Genomic DNA, 18,366 nt, shown 5'->3' with positions numbered 1-18,366 from the left:
TCCTTCCCCTTTCTTAAACAGAATTCCTCTTCCTGGCGTACTCTTTAAGTACTGCAGAATTCTATACACAGCTTTGAGATGTGATTCTTTGGGATTGTGCATGAATTGACTCACAACACTCACAGTATAAGCTATATCCGGCCTGGTATGTGACAAATAAATTAACTTCTCCACAAGTCTCTGAAAAGAGCCTTTATCCACGGCCATGTCTTCTGGAGCATCATAAAGTTTGTGGTTTGACTCCATAGATGTCTCAACTGGCTTACATCCCAGCTTGCCTGTATCAGCCAACAAGTCTAACACATATTTTTGTTGTGATATAAAAATCCCTTGCCGAGAGTGGGCTACTTCAATACCAAGAAAGTACTTCAGTTTTCCTAGCTCTTTGATCTCGAATTCCTTCACTAACTGTTTCTTCAAACTCTCCATTCCTTCCAAGTCACCTCCTGTTACTATGATGTCATCCACATAGACCAACAATACTATCCCCTTGATGCTGAGTGTTTTACAAACAATGTATGATCACCTTGACTTTGCTTATGTCCCATGCTCACCATCACTTTGGTAAATCTCCCAAACCAAGCTCTTAGGGATTGTCTCAGTCCATACAAAGCTTTTTTAAGCTTGCATACCATTCCTTCCTTTTCATTTGAGCCAAACCCAGGCGGAATCTCCATATAGATCTCCTCCTCAAGATCGCCATGTTAGAAGGCGTTCTTGACATCAAATTGCTGTAATCTCCAGACAAAATTTGCAGCCACTGATAACAAAATTCTCACAATATTCATCTTAGCAACTGGAGCAAAAGTCTCAAGATAATCTATGCCGTAGGTTTGTGTATACCCTTTGGCAACTAATCTTGCCTTATACCTTTCCAAAGAGCCATCTGAGTTGTATTTGGTTGTGAACACCCATTTACACCCAACCGGCTTCTTCCCTCTAGGCAGTCTCACCAAGTCCCAAGTCTTGTTTTTCTCAAGTGCTTCCATTTGAACCTTTATAGCATTTTTCCCAATTCTCATTTCCTAATGCATCGGATAAAGTTTTGGGAATAGGGACTGTATTTAAGCTAGTAAGAAAGGCCCTATGGTTATGAGAAAGATTCTTATATGACATGAATAGATAAAGAGGGTGTTTGGTACAAGTTCGAGTTCCTTTTCTATTTGCAATAGGGACATCATAATCATTTTGTTCAGAGGTTTCATTAGTGTTATCATTGGGTTGAGTAATTACCTCGACATTATCAGGAACAGATTTGGGTGATTGAACTTGCACAGGTTGAGAGATTGGTGCTCTTTTCCTTGAGTAAATCTGCAATGGACGAGTAGAGTCTCGAGTTTGATTCCCATGTAACACTCCTTATGATTTGGGTGTATGAGGCTCGGCTTCTGACTGTGTGTTTGGCTCGGACTGTATGTTTGGGAGTATGTTTGACTCGGATTGATGAGAGATAGGGGCTAGAAACTCAAGGAGAAAAAAATCCTTATCCTTATCTTCTATAAAGGATGTCTCCCCCTGAAGATAAGGACCGTTAAAGTACTAATCTTGTTCGACAAAAGTAACATCAGCAGACACATAAAATCTCCTTGTCGGAGGATGATAGCATTTATAGCCCTTTTGGGTGGAGGAATAGCCAAGAAAGACACATTTGAGAGCTCGAGGATCAAGTTTTCCCCTGTTTTGAGAATGCACATGAACAAAGGCAACACAACCAAATATCTTTGGAACAAGATTATTAGATGCGTTAAAATTGGGAAAGAACTCTGTAAGGACCTGCATTGGACTTTTAAAACCAAGGACTCTTGTAGGAAGCCGATTGATGAGATGAGCAGCGGTTAAAACAGCCTCCCCCTAGAATTGTTTTGGAACATTTTTTTTGGAACAAGAAATCTCTTGTAATATCAAGAAGGTGGCCGTTCTTTCGTTCGGCCACCCCATTTTGTTGAGGTGTGCTAACACAAGAGGATTCATGTATTATGCCCTGTTTTTGGAAATACGGAGAGAAAATTTGATTAAAGTAGTCCTTAGCATTGTCAGATCGGAATCTCTTTATCACCACACCAAACTGAGTTTTGACCATATTGAAAAAAATTGGAAACACAAAACTCACATCCGATTTATTTTTTTAACAGAAAAATCCAAGACACACGAGTGCAATCATCAATAAATGAGACAAACCACCTTGCCCCAGAAACATTAGTAACAGTGGAAGGTCCCCAAATGTCACTGTGAATCAAGGTAAATGGAACAGAAGTTCTTTTATTGCTGATTTGAAAAGAAGTAGGTTTGTGCTTTGTAAGTTCACATACATCGCAATGAAAATTTTCAATGGATAAACTTTTGAACAATGAAGGAAACATTATTTTGAGAACACTAAATGATGGGTCACCAAGACAAAGGTGTTAAAGCCATATCTTATCTTTATTGGATTTGAATGACTCGGAAAGAAATGATGATGGTGACAAACGCTCAACTCTATTTTGTCCATTTGATTCTTCAGGGTAGTGTAGACCATCCCTCTCCCAAGCATGTCCAATCATCCTCTTCGTGCCCTGTTCCTGAAATATACAACGGAGAGGATAAAACGTCACACTGCAATTAGAATCTGTAGTGAGTTTCTGGATTCACACAAGATTGGTGCATAGTTTTGGGACATGGAGGACATTCTTAAGTGAAGGTGGTCATTCAAAAAAACATCTCCTTGACCAGCCATGGTTGTCACTGAACCATCAGCTGTTATTATTTTCCTATTGCTAGGACAAGGGGTATATGAAATAATTTTTTTTGAGGAATGGGTCATGTGATCTATAGCTCCTGAGTCAATGACCCAGGAGCTTGAGGAGACTATATCCGAAGCACTAAAAACATGAGAAGAGGGGGAAGGAGAGGAAATACCTGAGAACACTAAAGAACAAGTACCTGCTGTAGACGGTTTCTCCAACGTTCCCAATAGGCTCCTTAATTTCTCTATCTCTTCTTTGTTGAATTCAGCAGATGGGATTGAAAGATTGTCTTCACTGTTGGATTGTGTGGTTGCCACATGTGCTTGTCCCTGTCCCCTTAGCTGTCCACTCTTTTTTGACCAAGCTTTGTTCACAATTTGAGGCTTGCCATGGAGCTTCCAGCACTTCTCCTTAGTATGGCGGGATTTTTTGCAGTATGTACACCACAAATAATCCTTGTTGAATGGTTTTGACATATCAGTTTGCCCATTGCCTTCTCTAAAACACTGTTCGGAGCCATAATTCTTCACAGCCGTGTTTTTTAACACCAAGGCCGAACTCTCTACTGTGTGAGTTTCAATCATAACACCCCTTCTTCCTTCCTCAGCAAGAACAATTGCAATTGCCTCATTTAAGGTTGGCAGATCTTCTTTTTCAAGTATTTGCACTCTTACAGCATCAAATTCGATGTTTAAACCTGTAAGAAAATCATAAATTTTGTCCTTTTCAACAAACCTCTTAAGGATGGCTGCATCTTCACTGCACTTCATCTGAATGCAGTAATAATGATCCATCTCCTGCCATAGACCCTTCAAGAGGTTGGAATATTAGGTGACTGACCGATTACCCTGTTTGGTAGCGGAGATTTTGGTCTTGATCTCATAGATCTGTGCAGTATCACGTACTTTGGAATAGGTTTGCTTGACTGCTTCCCATATCTCCTTGGCCGTGCTCAAAAACATACAAGTGTCACTGATTTCTAGTAACATAGAGTTCCATAACCATGACATAACCATAGAGTCTTGTTCATCCCAAGCATCAAACTTAGGATCCTCCTTCTCTGGACCATTACCGAGCAAGTGGCTCAGTTTCCTTCTTCCTTTCAAGAACATGCGGACCATTTGAGACCACTTCAGATAATTTTTCCCGTTCAATCTATACGCTGCCTGGATATTCTGCAATTCTCCTGTTGGGACAAAGCTGTTGCTTCCAATTACAGGAATCTCTGAAGTGTTGCTAGTTTCAGTAGATGCTGACATGATTTAGAGAGAGAGATGGAATCCACAGGTTTGATAACACTGGATTTTCATAGAACAAGAACACTAGGAAAAAAGAACTAGCAAAGAAGGCCAAGAGAAGACGATTACCCAGAAAACGAGCCTAGAGCTCTGATACCATGACAAAATTACTGAAATTGGTAATCAAATCAATTGATTAAAGAATTGGGAATACACTCTTATATATACATCAGAATAATGCTATTATAGGAAGCTAATAAAAACTGATCCCTAGAAATCAGGGATTGCAATAACTAATAAATCTCTAGCTATTAACAGCCTGTAGCCTGTAAATCTCTAGCTATTAACAGCAGCCTGTACACAACCAATAAATCCCTAGCTATTAACAGCCTTTACACAACTAATAAATCTTATTTTCCCACATGTTCCTACTTGTTTTATTTATCTCTTCACTTTTATTTCATGCTTTACAACATGGTATCAGAGCCTAGATGTTCTCCTCCAACCAAGTAGAGAGGAAGGTTCAGTATCCGCCGGTTGTTTCTTCTCTCTTGTTAAGTACCCCAACTTTCCCTTTCCTGTGATGTACAACTTCACAAATTGGGACCAAGCAGAATAATATGTCTCATCGAGTTTGTAAGAAGTCATCTGCACACTCATGTTATCAAATTGATTTGTTATAGTAAAAGGAATGGGCGGTGTTGTACTAGAATTAGAAGATTTAGAGGTAACGATAGACATGTTCGATGTCTATGGTGTTTAAAATCGAGGCTTTAGGGTGTTGTCCAAGACAATTGCACACCAAAAGACCAAGAATGGGAGGACAAGGAGAATAGGTCAGCGGTAATTGCTCAGACCCGTGAAAATTCTCTCTTTCTCACACTGTTGCTCTGATGCTAGGGGTGGCAAATTATGACACGACCCGCCAACACGACACGAGATAAGCAGGTTTGGGTTTACCTTAAACGGATTCGGATCATAAACAGGTTGACACGATTAACCCATTTACTTAATCGTGTCGGGTTAGAGTTGAGGGGTTCAACCCGGGTAACCCGTTTAACTCAACATGTTATAATCGTGAATATGACATATGTAATATGTTACCTGTTTGAACCCAATTACTATGGATAGTTAAGTCATTTTAACATAAACCTTGCCTACGCCTTATGATTTTCTTCTTATTTTGAATATTTGGGTTAATTGTCACAAATTTTTTCTATTATTTATTATTTGATTAAATATTAAATGTCTCGTTTTGATAAACAGGTCATTAAATGGGCTAACACGTTTACCTGTTTAATAAACAGGTTGGGTTAGAGTTGAGGGTTCTTGACACAATTATTAAATGGGTCGGGTTTGGATTTACCTATTTAGTATAATAGTTTACATCGATACGACACGATTATGACCCACGAACACGAATTGTCATCCCTATCTGATACCATGTAGAAATTTTCTCTCTGTAAATATTCTCATAATACATTAACATCTTGTACAAGTATATATAGGAACGAGGGAAAGCTATAGAAGGAAAAGAATAAAAAATCTTCCTACAATCTATTCCTAATTTAAGACAATCAATCTATCCTATTTTACTGCAATCAATCTGTTCTACAAACTTGTTCTAATTTACAACAGTCAGAAATCAATCTAATCCCGAAAATCAAGGGAAAAAATATATCTTCCAACACTTTACACATTATACTATATCTGTTTAGTTTTCAAATAAGGGGTTAAATACATGATTTTCACACAAGAAGTTATTACGCGTCTTCACACAGTAAATCAAGCCTCAACAGAGATGACAAAAATTACACAGGTTAGAACACAAGAAAACTGAAGTTGGCAAAACTAGCCACAATGAGAACACTTTTGCTGATTGGACAAGCTAAATTGACGGGAAACAATGGCAAGTGTGAATGTGATGAACCAGCAGCAGTAACAATTGCTCAACATGGGGGCAATGACAAAAAGGTCACAAACAGGAACTATAAATGAACAGATTACGAATTCACAAGTAGTTGAAAAACGGATAATAGCAGTACTGGAAGCACATATCAAAGAAGCTAAAGAACTAGTTAAGGACAATATCTGACAGGACAAAGAAGATCAAACAAAAGATATAACATTTATCTCATCAGACTATCAAAACCACAAAAGCTTATCTAACCATGCAGTAAAGACACTGCCAACATGAAAAAAGAAACCTGAGATTTTAAACACCATGTTCGAAAAGAAAGGATAATAGTATTGACTCTAACCCAAGTTATGGTATATATAGATTACAACCCCAAATATCTGAAATTGTGTATTCATCAAATATATATTTTAAAATAATCTAAAACAATCATAACTAATCAAACTAAAGAACAATGTTACATTGAAACATAGTAGACCTTAATCCAATACAACCATTGGTAATACTTGTTTATTCTAAACATGCGTGCAAAGGATTATGAGCAAAATTGAAGTTCTCCAGAATTTCCCAGTTTAATAATTGCAAAAAGTAGAGATACATGTCAAATGAAAATCTAAATAGACTCTTTGAAGCAAAAATATTTTACTATATTAAAGTAAGTCACATTGAACGAAAAGAGTAACATTTCAATGCATACATGATGATAGATATAGCAAAGGCATTCTGGCATAAATCTCAAGTTTGCAGCTTCCCCCCATATTAGAAGATATAGACCCATGTATAGCAATTTGCGCTGCTGCACTTCCTGTTGAATAGTTGGTAACCTGCAAGTAACAAGAGCAACGTACACAACAGTGTGATGAAAAATATCAAGTTAATATAAAATTTAAATTCAACAAAACCAGAAAGGCAATATGTAATATACTTACCCAAAAAAAAATAATAATAATAAATTCTATGAACTACCAAGGATAATGTCAGAAGAAAACTGGAACTCATAAGAGAACAGTCCCACTCCATTCAGAATTAATATTAATCAAACATATATACATATATATGAATTCATTTGATTTGCAAATCGGAACTTTCACTCACCAAAGACTACTTTTGCGACCCAGATACTTGCACCACTTTTTGTAGTTTTTGAAAAGTTTCTTCATGATTTCTGTAAGTGCACGGTCATCCAACTAAACAAGAAAAATTTATGGTGAAATTATAAAACTATGTAATGAGTGAATAAATACTTTTAAAAAGTATAAATATGAGCCAACACTATTTGTGTGTGTGTCTTACCTTAGGTTGCTGATCAAGCTTTGGTTGTCGAATGTGCACATTTGCCAGCAACAATATTAGGTGCTCCCTTTGATTTGTGACACTATCTTTCTACACAATTAATTACAAGAGGAACATATTTGGTCATGAAACATCAGAAAATAAGTCAATGATAACCAACAAGTTAGTCACCTGAAAACCAAACATAGCCTGAAGCCAATCAAGAATGTCTTCATCCACTTTTTTCTTGTAGCCCTTGGGCCATGGCAGACCCCTGGTGTTACGAAGCGCAGCAACAGAAGATTGAATCTGTAAAATTATATAATTAAGGTTTTAAAACAGTATGCAAAATACTAGACTTTAAAAAACTCAAGAATACCAAATAAGAAATTGTAAACTAACCTCAGGGTATCTCATAATTGCCTGATTAGAACTATCAGCGTCAAGAGGAAGTATATTATAAGGTACATATATCTTTGTCTTTTCTTCAACCTTAGTGTGTGCTTCCAAAATCTACATACATAAACATGTACAGAAATTGAATAAAAGCAGTAATTACATCAACAATCAACATGCAAGATAACTATCATAAGCACACGAAAGTATTTTATGCAAGTCTGTTATTAGCCTGGATAACACATTTTTGTGATAATAGTTGCTTCAATCAGGGTGAACCAAAATCTTCTTCCACTGAGGTCAATCTACAACTAATATATAACATCAATCTCCAATTACATAATTTACAAATATCAACAATCTTCAATCAAGAACGGTTTTTTCTTTTTCTTTTTTTTGAATAAAAAAAAAAAAAAAACCATCTTCAAAATACTTTTTTCCCCCCTTTTTTGAAAGGTTCAAAATACGTTGTTGTCCTGACAAATAACTCCCACCATGCACTTGGGGAGACTCGAACCCTCCACCTTTCACTTTTGAAAGGAGAGGAGATATCACTAGGCCACAGGCCTTGGTGGTAGTTCAAAAATATGTTGTTATAACAGTCTACTTCTATTTCCTATCAGATTTATGAAATCAATGAAATTTTTTTAAATGGTAAATAGATGATTGAAACTTACATATGATTTAAGAAGTTAAAAAATGCCAAACAGTGAAAACCTAATAATTTCATAACTGGTGTCTCTACCTAATGCTAACTCCGTGTTACTATAGAGGACCCAAAGCTTCAGTTCCTATTGTCTATACAAACAATTATAGTAAATCAATTTCAGTTCATCACAACAGAATAATAAGCATAAACAGAAAAAATAAAATAAAAAAATGTTGTGCCAGTCTATATAAGTGAGCAAAGAAGATAAAATCTAAACGATTAATTGCTCAAAGGTGTGACTTTCTCTTAATATTTGTTTCAGTGGGTCAGCTGACCCGGCGCATAACCATGTGGCTCTGCCCATGCCTTCACAGAATTGACATTCTTCAGAATTATCAAAGCAAAAGCATTTGTCTTACCTCATCAGCCACTTCAACAGCTTCTGTCAGATTAACAGCCTTCAAAACCTCAAACAGAACAGCAGCAGTTTGATATGCTTTTGTAAGACGAGCACTGAATTAGGGAGAAAAAGAATCCTATCAGACAAAGCATAATGCAGTAAACTTTCATCTTCAGCAGATAAAAGAATATGAATGTGATTCAATAACAACTTACTGATCTGCTTTATCAGCAGCATTCTGCAGAGCTTGAATATACTTTGTGTAATAATGCTGATAAAAGCTTTGCATCTCACGAGCATCACTTTTTGTCCTTCCTGCTAAGGTCATTTCATTTTCCTGAAAAGAACAAAGGTTTATTGATCTTTTAACTCCAAGCCCTATTAGAAAAGAGGAAAAGGTATGTTGCGACAATAGATGCGTAAAGAGAAACATTCATGCAAGTCATTTACTGCAAAGCAGACTATTTTAAGAAAGAAAACAACTAGCAACACACACCGTTACAAACTGAAATTCACCATCTTAGAAAAACCATTGTATAACGTGCAACTAGGGAACATAACAACTAGACATAATTTTAAGTTGACTTAAAAAAGATGAATCATTTTTCACATCGATAAGAAATTCAAAAACAATATTATTCTCTGTGAATTAATTAAGATTATATCCATGTAAACAGAGTATGTATTTGGCTTCTTTCCTCCTCTCTTTGTTTTTTTGGTTCCTGAAGTTTCAAACAATAATGCGTCTGTTTTTAAGAAAATGACTTTTTGTGGTGTCTGAATTGGTATCGCAGTGGTCTTATTGTAGCTTGGTTATTATGAACAACTTTCATAGCAAATGCCTCTAGAGACTACCATGATGGGCAAGGGTTATCATTAATACTTGGTAAGACATGCAAATTTTCATGCAATCTTAGTTGATATAGTTAACATTTCTGTGTTTGGTGAAGAGGGAAGAGAGTAAATTAGGATCCAAAACTTGACAACATGCCAAACATGATAACGGGAGCAAATATTCTCAAAGTTTTTTTTTTAAAAAACAGGGACCATCAAATATATATCCACCCTGAAGATGGAATACAAAACAACATTCAGGATAAAAGATGGTTCACATGAGCGGTTAGTCCTGACCTTTCCGCTAACAATGCACCAAGCACTTTCTTGCAGCATATGAGGCAGGTAATATATTCTTTTATTGGAATGTCTGTCAGTGTTGCATTTAGAAGATATTCTTATTTATAGTTGATAAAATGAGGACCATTCAAAAACTAAAGCATTGATCACAAACTTTTAAAGTTGATTTCTACATCGACCTGAAAAGGTGTACCATTATGAGACGTGTATCTCTTGTGCCTTGTTGGTCTTCTAAAGGTGTGGAAGCGAGCCGTGACAAGGTCAAAGCCATAGTTGATGACTTGCCTATTTCTTCTAATACCCATCCTAATATTGTGAAGTTCAAAGTTCTCATGGAACACCTACTGTTTTGGTCATCTATTCAAAATTTAAGCACCATTCTGGTGCCAATCACAGAGTGCAAGAAATTTGGTCCATTTAGTTAGACTAATACAGCAAGAGAAGCATTTAAAAAATAAATATGGTGAAATCTAGTCCACCTATTTTTGGCAAACATGTCTGTGACTATTAGATTTGAGAAGCTGAAATATTGGTACAAAAATAACACAAAAGCCTAATGGCTTTTATGCAAAAATAATGCCCAAGGCTAGATCCTCTCCAATCTTCTTCTCCCAACACTCCATGTAGAGGAGACCATCAACGATTAACCTCTTATGTGCCTCTCTTTTTTCTTGTTTGAGGACAGCGTGTTAATCTTCAGCTTGTGGAAGGGTTTCATAAAGACCAAATTAGCACTTATTTATATATCAAATGAAATAGTTGTGTGGTTTCCTACTACTTCTATATATCAATTAGTACTTTTGTGTTCCTTAACTATTACAAGAAAATATTCCTGTTCCAGCCACCTAAAATTGAATGCCATGAAAATATATTCATGAAGGCTGTGCAAGGGGTAAAACTTAGCTCTCAAATTAAATGTGTCAATTTTTATTCATCTCAACATTCTTATTAGTTCAGTTTGTATGAGAAAAATAGGTTAAAAAAATGTAATGAGCACATCCATTGTACAAGTGAAAGCACAACATACCCTTTCTAGGCGTTGAAGCAGAGCAGTTTTGAACTGACGAACTCCACGTCCACTCGATGTTGGATCTAGTCTGTGAGCTTTCTCAAAGGCATAGAACCGACCTGATTCCAGCACAGCCATCAAAGTTTAGATATGCATTAATGTTCAGAAGTTCCTTCTTAGAACAGCAATATAATAGAGTACTCTCACATTCTCACCCATGGTAAAACATCTGACCTATACTCTGGTAAGCAAGGAAGAGATAAAGCTCAAAAGGAACTTGAAAAAGTAAAACCATGAATCATCATACAACAGGCAAAAGCCAAAAACAAGGATCCATGAGTAAAAAGGAAGAACAAAAACCAAATAAAAAAAAACAAATCATCTAAACAATATCCTTCACTGTACCAACTGAGATCTTCTTTCCCTCACCCATTCCATTTTATGGGTTATCAACACAGATTTTCTAATGAAGGAAGGTATATTCAATAAAATATGATGGAAAGCCACCACCATACATGTGCTTCCCCAACACCCCAAAACCCAAATTGTACGATTTTAGTGTCAAACCGGGTTGAAACCATCTTGTGGAAGTTCTTGAAAACTTGAAGTACACCATTCTCCTTCGAAAGATACGGCGATGTTATTCAAGAAAGCTATGAATAAATGTGAAGAGCCATTCATATTCAGACAGAGTCAAATTATGGATACCAAACACATCAGACTGAATCTAAACCATGAGAGTGAAGCTCCTATCTGAACTTGGAGATAATTTAATTCTACTATGTTTAGCAAGTTCATAAATTCACATGAGAGTTGAAAATAACTAGCAAAGTTCAACATAGAAACATTTGTATACAATGATAGGGGCGGATGGTCTAGTCTCTTATGCCATTGAAGTAACCCATAAACAGAAAATCATAACCATCGGCTCAAAGAGCACCCATGACTGAATTTTACCCCAGATGAATGTGGATCTAATAGGTAGAGGTCATTCCTCCCTGTGGAACTGGCAATCACTCTCTCAATTAGCAAAATGGAAAAATGTCAAACGGCATTTCAAGCACTGGTACTGATGGAAGTGGAATTGTTAAAAAATACATATATTCAGAGGAAAGATATATAATGAACAGAAAACAATGGAACCATTACCAAACAGAGAAGACAATAAACCATTAGCTATCCAGACCTTTACTCAAGCACTAAAATAGGAAGTGAATAAATTAAATTAATATGATACTCCTCAATAACTGATGCAAGAGGTATAAAGCAAGAACAATGATGCAATAGGCTATGGAGAGGTACCCGAATGAGAAAATACTAGAAATGGTAGGTGGCTCCAACAGAGCAAATAGGCTCCTAACAATCTTCACTTCCCATAAGACAATTAAACATATACATTCGATGGCTGCATATGTATTTAACAAATACAGAAAGACTCAAGGTCAAGTTTTCACCTAACTTTTTGCCCTTGTAATGACACTTGGTTGCCCACTGAGTCTCAGCCCACACACCACACAATGCACACAATGAACAAGGCATACACAATATACAGGACAACAATCCCAACCTTTAAAATTCCAAAAAAAACAATCCCATCCTTTATTACTTCTCTCACAGAAAGTATACAAAGGAATAATCCGACTAGGGCTTAAGCAAGACAGAGACTCCATGTCTGCACACTGTGCCCCAAACATGCCCTAGCAATGCGGTTAAATAGGCCTCTGGAACTTCTACTATTAACAGAAAAAATCATTTTTTTTTTTTTTCCCCGAAAATCTTCATTTTAACACAAGCAACACCAATTATGAAGGAAAAATAACAATAGAAATGATGTACCATCTCGCATAATTAGTCAGAAATAAACTGCATCGAAGTTTTGTTACGAGCTCCAAAATTAAACTGATCAAAGAGACTAAATAAATTACTTTGAAACATGTGAATACATAAGTGCAAGTGACTTACAAAGATAAGCAACCCTGGGGTTGCTGGGTTCGACTTCATTAGCCACGCGAAGAATCGGAGCTATTTCAACTAAAGATGATGGCACCACCTCACTGTCCATCATAGACTCTCCTAAATTACCTGTAGTCTGTGTCCGCAAAATCCGCCTCGTCGGCGGCTGATCAGAACCCCTTCTATTGTAAGCCATTTTTCTGTTAACCCTTTACAATATAACTTAAAACCCCTCTTCTGAGTAATCTGTCAAAAACAATCAAAACCCATCAAACCCAAATCACCAAACGCTTCAATTACACTAATATAACTTATGCTCATCTTCCGAGTCATCTGTCAAAAATAATCAAAACCCATTAAACCCAAATCACCAAAGGTTTCAATTACACTGAATTCTATAAACCCTTTGTCTGATTATTGAAGAATTGAGAAATTCAAATGATCAGACCCCCTTCTATTGTAAGCCATTTTTCTGTTAAAACCCTTCACAATATAACTTAAAACTCCTATTCTGAGTTATCTGAAAAACAATCAAAACCCATTAAACCCAAATCACAAAAAGCTTCAATTACACTGAATTAGAAAACACTTTGTCTGGTTATTGAAGAAATGACAAATTCAAATGGGAAATGGGAAGTTTGCAACAGAGTTTTCTCTTTCTTTGTAATCAAAGAGAGAAAGTTAGATAAGTCATGCGAACTCGATTGTGGTAAAGAGAAGCAGAGTACAAAAATTACCAGATGATGATGAAACGATCAAATATTCAGATTACAGTCGCTTACATCGTAGAAATGATCAATTCCAACTGTTCATTGACTGAGAAACAAGATAATAGGTAAAGTATCAGTTTCACAGAGTGAAAAATCAGTGTGTATATTATATATGTGTATAGAGAGAGAAGGGACGGTGCTTCTTCCAAAGAGCTACCTAACTGACACGAAGGACAGCAACGCGCGTAACAGCAAAAGCTAGTAAAAATTACAAAATGTGAAACATAATTACAAAAATGCCACATCCTATGTAATAGTGTTGAAGTACTAGTATGCTTTTGCTTTGGAGGAGTAATTTAGTCATTTTTTACTGTAAACTTACCCTAATGGAATAGTAACGATGGGTGTATGTTGTTGATTATAGAAAGACTTGTCATGGATGAGTCAGGATGACTTATGAATTGTTACATGTAAAGATATGTGATAAGCTTGATTATAACGCAGAAAAGGACAACCGAGAGACCGGTCGAAGTAAATGAAATGTAGGACAAGTTATTCAAGGTGTGTGTCACACACACAAACACACATGAACGCATACCATATCTAAATAAATACTTTAATGTTTATGCGAAATTAATAACATACTACTGCTAACTGATTAAATTATGACATTAAAACAAATGCACGTGATAATATAATAATTGATTGATAATACTAAAAAAAAAAAAAAATCTCTCATATCTATGCTAGAAAGATTTTCATGTACTTGAACCTAAAGAAACTTAGGGAGATCATGTAACTTAAAAATTAATCTAGGACTACTTACCCTATAATTATAGATGGGACTCTATTTTTTTTTTTTTTTAATCCTTGTAAAAACCTATTTTTTGTAAGGAGATTCAAACTCTCTACTTTTCACTTATGAAAGTTTTAAAAGAGTTCCGAACTCTCTACCTTTTGTGTTAAAATGAGAGAATATACCGTTAGGTCATGAATTTTATTAACAAGTTATCATTAGAGCAACAATACTAGTCAACATCATATATATAATTATCATTTGCACTTGGTGGTATAATAATTTGTAATGCTACTGGCCAAAAATAATTTTGTAACGTCCCAATTACATGAAAGTAGCCGGAATTGTCTATCATGTGTTTATCTTTTTGTTTTCAAATTTTACTATTTATTATTATTAATTTTTTTTTTTTTTTTTGGATAGAGAGAGAGAGTTTAAGCCATAAAGGGGATGTCTTCCCTACAAGGATTCAAAATGGCCATGGCAACAGCAATTACCCTCTCATTTTATATACTATCTATTATAGTAAGTTTTTGTACATGCAATTGCTATAATTTTACATAAAAGTCAAATATTTGGAGTCAAATTCGAACAACTTTCACCATGTGGGTGGAATTGAGGTCATCATGGTATTATTAACATTTCTAACATTAGGATTATCAATTTAAAATCTACATAAAACTTTAATTGATGAATTATACTTGACTTTATTTTCATTAAAAATGTTTATTGAGTTGAATAAGCACAGATTGTGAGAAATTAACTTACCCTGATAAGGCCCGCATACGATAAAAAATTAAAAACAGACAATCAAATTGTCCCATTAAATATCCGTTAGTCATACTTAGATAAAACTAGTCCAAATTTTCTATCATGTGTTTCTCTTTTTGTTTTCAAACTTTACTATTTATTATATATTTTTGGGATAGGGATAAGAGAGAGTTAAAGAACTTAAAGCCATGAAAGGATGTCTGCACTAAAGTTTTGTGATGCACTAATATCAAAAAGCTAATCCATAGATAACAACAACTGCTGTAATTCTGTCTTATAAGGAAGATTTATACTCCCACATTCTAAAGGAGTGATGATGAATTATTGAAGTTTGGTAGATGTTAAATCAAATGATACTATATCAGTACTGTTGATTAGAGATAGGGATGAAGCTTGTGGAAAAAGGACAAGGACAAGGCCATGTGTGGGCTAATGTGGGTCCAGATGATTTTCCAATTGTTTTTTTTTATGATGATAGAGATAGTCTCACGTATAATTTGCGAGTGTTGGCTTGTACCCAATAAGAAGATGACAAACATTTCGTAGTATTATTGAATGAATTTACTTTTATTTTAATTGTAATGATGAGCGGAGTAGACTAGTAGGGAAAAAAAATAAAAAATAAAAATCTTCTCATAATGCTCAATTCTTATTATGGAAATTGTTAAATTATGTTTAAATTAATAATCATGGTATTTGGAGTATTCAATTGAATCTCTTAGTTGTCGGTTTGAATAAGTCACACATGAGGTGCTCTTGTCACCACTTATTTCTTGACCATATGTCACTCTTTCTTGAACCAATTTTATACTCAAATCTGTCATCTTAGTCTTTAAGGTTCTTATCATATGATTTACATTACACCAACTAAATCCTTTTAACGTATTCTTTGTGTAATATATCAACTAGGGTTAGTACTTTTACGATACTAAATTCTTACTGCTTGTAGAAAGATTTTTTATTTTTTAAAAAATTTAAGCAACTTTAATAGATAAGAGGAATATACAAAAAGTGGGCCTTAGGCCCAAAAAGGAAAATTACAAGCCCATAGGCTGCAAGGGCAAGGCCCAGCACGAGGATAACGTCCATGTATCGGACAAAGCCAAAACATAAGTTGAACAATAACTACCAGTAACGGCAAGAAGCCGGAGGATCATCAATTCAGTCCGGTGATATTATTGAAGCGATTATGCTACCTTAACATAGTTCGGTGGACATGGGGACAGTCTGCAACAAGACGGGGAGATATTCCATTCCATCAAAATCGATTTTGATAAAGAGCAATTTCCAAGACATCCCAACTTCAAAATTGCAGCAATGGTGGAGGAAATCTTAACACAGACGACCCTTTACGAAGCCTTTTGACTTCTATAAATTTGGACATTCCTCTCTTCCCAAGTATAATACATTAGTGTAGAGAAGCACAATTTTCCGTGTAGATTAGTAGGGGTATTTGCTTTTCACAGGTTGCTGATCCATGGTACTAGATTGTCCTAATTCTTAATTGTTGTATAGATCTTGCATTTGTACCTAATCAAACGCCATAGAAGGGATACGAAGGTGCAATTGAAGAATAGCTGGTCATGAAACTCAATTGACATGTAAAAACGTTATGAGTATTTGTGAATGTCCTAATTTCTTGCTTATTAAATAATCTTTTTAAGTATTGAATATATATAGGGCAAAGTACAGAAAACTCCCCTCAACTTGTAATCTTTTTCAGTAAACCCCATTATCTATTTTTTTTTACCAAAGAACCCCCCTCGACTTGTATCATTTTTTCAATAAATTTTCTTTGTCTAATTTTTTACTAAAAAACCCTCCTCTACTATCTGAAGGGGGTAAAAGAGTTGATATTTGGACCAAAATGCCTTTTTATTTAAATCTTAATTCTCCTGAATTTCAAAAATTCATATCTCACAAACCGTACATTTAAAATTATAAATAATATATGCACAAAAAGCTTATAAAATAAGGATTCCAGAAATATAAGATTTGTACAACAAACATTCATAACTAGAGATAAATAAGCAATCCAAAAATCTACTCCAACAATCTTATTTTATTTTTTAAAAGTAAAATACTTGAGATATTTGTAAGAAAATTTTCAGAATTATTCATTTACATATGGAGACGAATATATAAAAAATTTAACCCCAACAGAGATCAATTTAATGAGATATCATATTTTGTGTCAAAGTATTTTCATTCTTTTATAGAATTGCCATTCAAAAAAATATAAAAATGAATATTTGGACTCTATGGGGGCTAATTTTTTTATATGTTATGCTCCATATGAAAATGAATAATTCTGAAAATTTTCTTACAAATTAACCAGAGTATTTTATAAAAAATAAAATAAAATAAGATTGTTGCAGTAGATTTTTAAATTGCCTATTTTTCTCTAGTTATGAAGTTTTGTTAAACAAATCTTATATTTCTGGAATTTTTGTTTTATAAGCTTTCCATGCATATATTCTTTGCAATATTTAGATGTAAAGTTTGTGATATATGAATTTTTAAAGTTCGGAAAAATTAAGATTTAAATAAAAGGGTATTTTGGTCCAAATATCAACTCTTTTACACCCCTTAGATAGTTAAGGGGGATTCTTTGATAAAAAATTAGACAGGGGGGATTTATTAGAAACGGTTACAAGTTGAGGGGGATTCTTTGATAAAAAATTAGACAGGGGAATTATTGAAAAATGCTGCAAATCGAGGAGGGTTTTTTGTACTCTGCCCGATATATATATATATATATATATATATATATATATATATTCCTTCTAATTACAATAACTAGAAAAAAATAAAATAAAACTCAAACATGACAGACAATTATGCATACGTGGGAATTAAAAATGAATTTCAAATAGAAATAAATTACTGTGAGGGATTTTTCATTAAGCTTGCAATAAACTTGATCTTAAAAACGTTTTATATAGCGCGCACACAGATTATGAGACTATTATTATTCAGGTTAAGTTTAGGATGTTCCACTTTATAAAGCTATTGACTTCTACCATCGAGATATTATTTCAGCCATATCTATTACATTATCACACAACTGTATATTATTATGGCAAGTGGACAACTTTTGGCAAGCGGACAACTTTTTTCCCCTTTGAATTATTATGTAATATAGTAAGAAACAAGATTAGAGAAAATAAGAAAAAAAAATTATAATTTTAAATGTCATTATTTTTTAATTTTATTTAAATTGTAAAAAAAATGATGAATATTCTTTTGGAGATAAAGTCACATCCACATTCATATTGTTATGTTGAAAATCATTTTTCTTTTTCATAAGTATGACACTTCCTTATGAACAATTTTTTTTTTTCATGTTTAACATGAAAAAAAAAAAATTGTTCATAAGGAAGTGTCATACTTATGA

The 18,366-nt window shown here is 34.6% G+C and overlaps 1 protein-coding gene across 1 annotated transcript in view; it reads right to left on the bottom strand.

The window, feature by feature from the left end:
* The window catches only part of LOC132299279 (callose synthase 2-like), a 45,754-nt gene extending 32,155 nt beyond the window's left edge, over positions 1 to 13,599 (bottom strand). The window contains exons 1-10 of the mRNA XM_059795802.1: positions 13,430 to 13,599; positions 12,702 to 12,938; positions 10,758 to 10,858; positions 8,812 to 8,933; positions 8,616 to 8,709; positions 7,554 to 7,664; positions 7,344 to 7,460; positions 7,173 to 7,262; positions 6,975 to 7,066; positions 6,577 to 6,703 (exon numbers count right to left, since the gene is read on the bottom strand). Of these exons, the coding sequence (XP_059651785.1) occupies positions 6,577 to 6,703; positions 6,975 to 7,066; positions 7,173 to 7,262; positions 7,344 to 7,460; positions 7,554 to 7,664; positions 8,616 to 8,709; positions 8,812 to 8,933; positions 10,758 to 10,858; positions 12,702 to 12,888 (1,041 nt within the window). The 5' untranslated portion in view covers positions 12,889 to 12,938; positions 13,430 to 13,599. The remainder of the gene's footprint in view (positions 1 to 6,576; positions 6,704 to 6,974; positions 7,067 to 7,172; positions 7,263 to 7,343; positions 7,461 to 7,553; positions 7,665 to 8,615; positions 8,710 to 8,811; positions 8,934 to 10,757; positions 10,859 to 12,701; positions 12,939 to 13,429) is intronic.
* Positions 13,600 to 18,366: the final 4,767 nt, after the last annotated feature.

This window comes from Cornus florida, unplaced genomic scaffold (genome assembly GCF_030987335.1).
Source record: "Cornus florida cultivar Cherokee Brave unplaced genomic scaffold, ASM3098733v1 CherokeeBrave_3.0.0_Hap2_Chr03, whole genome shotgun sequence".
In the NCBI taxonomy this organism is placed as follows: domain Eukaryota; kingdom Viridiplantae; phylum Streptophyta; class Magnoliopsida; order Cornales; family Cornaceae; genus Cornus; species Cornus florida.
This window is presented reverse-complemented; position numbering and strand designations above follow the sequence as displayed.